Source organism: Nestor notabilis, unplaced genomic scaffold (assembly GCF_000696875.1).
Source record: "Nestor notabilis isolate BGI_N333 unplaced genomic scaffold, ASM69687v1 scaffold17480, whole genome shotgun sequence".
Lineage (NCBI taxonomy): Eukaryota > Metazoa > Chordata > Aves > Psittaciformes > Psittacidae > Nestor > Nestor notabilis.
Genome location: NW_009909872.1, coordinates 1 through 2,930, shown reverse-complemented (window position 1 = coordinate 2,930; position 2,930 = coordinate 1). Strand labels below are relative to the sequence as shown.

Sequence of the window (2,930 nt, the reverse complement as noted above, 5' to 3'; positions counted from 1 at the left end):
GCCTGCCCGGCTCAGGGTGCAGGTCCTAACATCACCTCTCTGGGTGTCCCTGTCCCTGCAGCCGTGAGGACGCCGTGGTGCAGGTGGAGGCGGTGGTCAGGAGAGCACTGCGTGGCACTGCGTGTCTCCAACGCCAGCGCCGAGCTCCTGCGGAGCCTGATGGAGGGGAATGCGATGCAGGATGTGCAGCGCGAGCTGGAGGCCGGGTGAGGGGCTGGCAGGGCACCACAGCCCCTTGCCCCTGTTATAAGACTCGGTAACAGTGATCCAGCATCTGCCCAACAGGGATGTGCTGAGTCCTGTCAAACTCATTGCATGGCAGCGTTGCAAAGCAGACAGACAGGGTGCTCCGTGCTGGGGGTGTTTCAGGGAAGGAAGCCCACAGCGTTTCCCACTACATCCATGTCTGGGGCCAAGTCTCTACTGTCATCTCCATCCTTTCTGTCCCTGGGTGACAGCAGCTTTCTGTCCACATAGGTATGAGGAAATCCAGCAGGCACGGGATGAGCTGGGCACTAGCATGGCCGAGGTGGCAGCAGAGGCCAGGAGAGCTTTAACAGCCGTGCAGCAGGCGAATGCAGACATGGCTGAGAAAGTTCTGGATTGGTGTGTGTGGCGGTGGGGCAGGGGAGCGCCAGCCACACTGAGGCTCCTTCTTGCATCACTCTCCCACTGGGCAGCACTGCCTTCCGGGCTGGGAGATGCTGTCATGGAGCATTAACATCCCTGATCCCACAGCAGACACTGCTGGCGCAGGCTGGAGCCCTGGCACAGGACCTGGCAGTGCTGGAGCAGGCAGTGAAGGAGCAGGAGCCATCGGCTCTGCAAGCCATGGAGGCATCTCGTGCTCTGGCTGCTGGATTGCGCCGGGAGCTGCAGAGGACTCGTGGCTTCAAGCAGGTAAGTGCTGATCACCTGCATGGGGTGTCCTCATGGATCAATGGGCATGTTGGGTGCATCCCTTTCCCACCTCTTACCTGGGGCGTAGGGGGTGGTTGAGCCTCATTCCCACTGCTCCAGTGACCGGAGGGGGTCAGGGTGGATGTTCTGGGAGACATCTCCCCTTAGGGTTCCGTATCTCCTAAGGAGCACCTGCCAAGTGGAAGCAGGCTTGATTGGGATCAAGCATCCACATTTCCCAGCTGGGCGCAGCAATTTGCCCCCTTCCGGCCTCACTTCTTCTCTTTCCAGCTTCGGGACCAGGCTGGCTCTGCCCATGGCACAGCCACCTCAGCCATCTCACATGGAAAAGCTGTGCTCTCCGATGCAGAGTCCCTCCTGGCCAGCGTGGAAGGTAAAAGACACCAGCCATAGCATCTCATGCTGGCTCTGGGTTCCAAGGGGAGAGAAGGACAGTTTGGTGATGGCCAGGTTGTCCCCGCAGGCATGAGGAAGGTGCTGGGGCATCGGAAGGGCCAGGCTGCCCTGCACAGGCGGATGGCACTTGTACGGGACAGGACAACGGTGGAGGCCCAGAGGAAGATTAAACAGGCAGAGAAGACACTGGGAAACTCCTTATCCATCTCCACCGCAGCCCAGAGGACAGCCAAGGAGGCTGAGCAAGTCACTGGGGAGAGCACCAAGGTCTGACCGGAGGGATGAGGGATGTGGGGAGCCCACACCAGGCTGCAGAACATGGTTGGGCTGGCAGCCACCGCAGGCAGAGCCCAGCCTGCTGCAGAGCTCCCAAATACAGCTCCTGTGCCCATCCAGTGCAGACCAGGGGGATGCACCCAACCAGGGCTCCAGCCTAGGAGCCAGCATAGTCCCCATGCACATCCCCAGGTGACTGTCCCCATCTCCATCCCTTTGCAGAGGGCACGGGCTGTGCTGCAGGAGAGCAAGCATGCCCACAAGCATGCCAGCCAGCTTGCTATACGTGCCAATGAGACCCAGCGGGAGCTCTCCCGGCAGGAGCATGTGGCTGAGAAGCTCAGGAGGGACCTGGAGGAAGCACATCAGGTGAGTCAGGCACCCTCAGGCAGGTTGTGTCCCATAGAGTCTGGAAGGGGATTTGCCCACAGCCGAAAGCATAGGGAACAACCTGGGATTTTGGGCTCTGCTGTATGGGAATTGCCTTGGGGATGTTCCTGGGATTCCCTCCCTGCTCCTGTCCAGACAAGGGTCAGCAGTGTCCCTGATCTGGGTGTCTGTCTGTGTTGGAAGGTGGGGACAGAGGTGAGTGAGATGGCAAAAAGTCTCCAGGAAGCTCGGGGCTCGCTCATTGCAGACATCGAGACCCTGAATGACCTGCTGCAGAGCCTAGGTGAGACCCGGCTCCTGGGGAAGGCACGGGCTGTCAGGGCTTGGGCTTCTCCTGATTGCTGGTGCTGTTCCTCCCGCTTGCTGGCATCCAGGCTGAGCTGGGTGCCTTTCAGTTAAGATCACTCAGGGTCTTAGCAAAGCTGCTTGAGGGCTCATGTCTTGTGCACGAGAAAAGCCCTTGTGCAGAATGGATTTGGGCTAGCTGAATGTATGTACTCATGCCTGGTTTGGGGACACTCATCTCCCGTGGCATCTCCAGGAGGAGCAGGGCTTGGTCAAGGGCCCTTTGGAGCCAAGGGTTCACTCCTTTGTTGCTGGCGGGGTTTGCTCCATCTCCTCCTTTGATCATCTGGGTATATTCCTGAGTGCTCCAGGACTTGTGCATCTGACAAGTTTTGTAAAGGGGGGGAAATCACATCTGTAAAAGAGATGTGCCCAGCTCTGCCTGGAGCCACAGCCCTATCTGCTTATCTGCGATCACTGGGAAGCTGCACTGCCTCCATGCCCTGCTGCACCCGCTCCCTACCCGCTCCCTGTAGCTTGTCTGGTGCTGAGGGTCTGAAGCAGGTCCAGAACCTCTGTTCCCGGCTCTCTGCCCCTCATCCATGTCCTCTCCCTTTGTCCAGGCAACCTGGAGCCGGCCGTGCCGGTGGACGCGGTGCTGA

General features: G+C 59.5%; 1 protein-coding gene across 1 annotated transcript in view; it reads left to right on the top strand.

The window, feature by feature from the left end:
- LAMC3 (laminin, gamma 3) overlaps positions 1-2,923 on the top strand; it is a gene marked incomplete at both ends in the record, with an annotated part of 11,366 nt that extends 8,443 nt beyond the window's left edge. Inside the window, 9 exon segments of the mRNA XM_010023403.1 lie at positions 62-113; positions 115-206; positions 478-608; positions 716-900; positions 1,192-1,294; positions 1,385-1,584; positions 1,816-1,962; positions 2,167-2,266; positions 2,892-2,923. Of these exon segments, the coding sequence (XP_010021705.1) occupies positions 62-113; positions 115-206; positions 478-608; positions 716-900; positions 1,192-1,294; positions 1,385-1,584; positions 1,816-1,962; positions 2,167-2,266; positions 2,892-2,923 (1,042 nt within the window).
- Between the last annotated feature and the right edge of the window lie 7 nt (positions 2,924-2,930).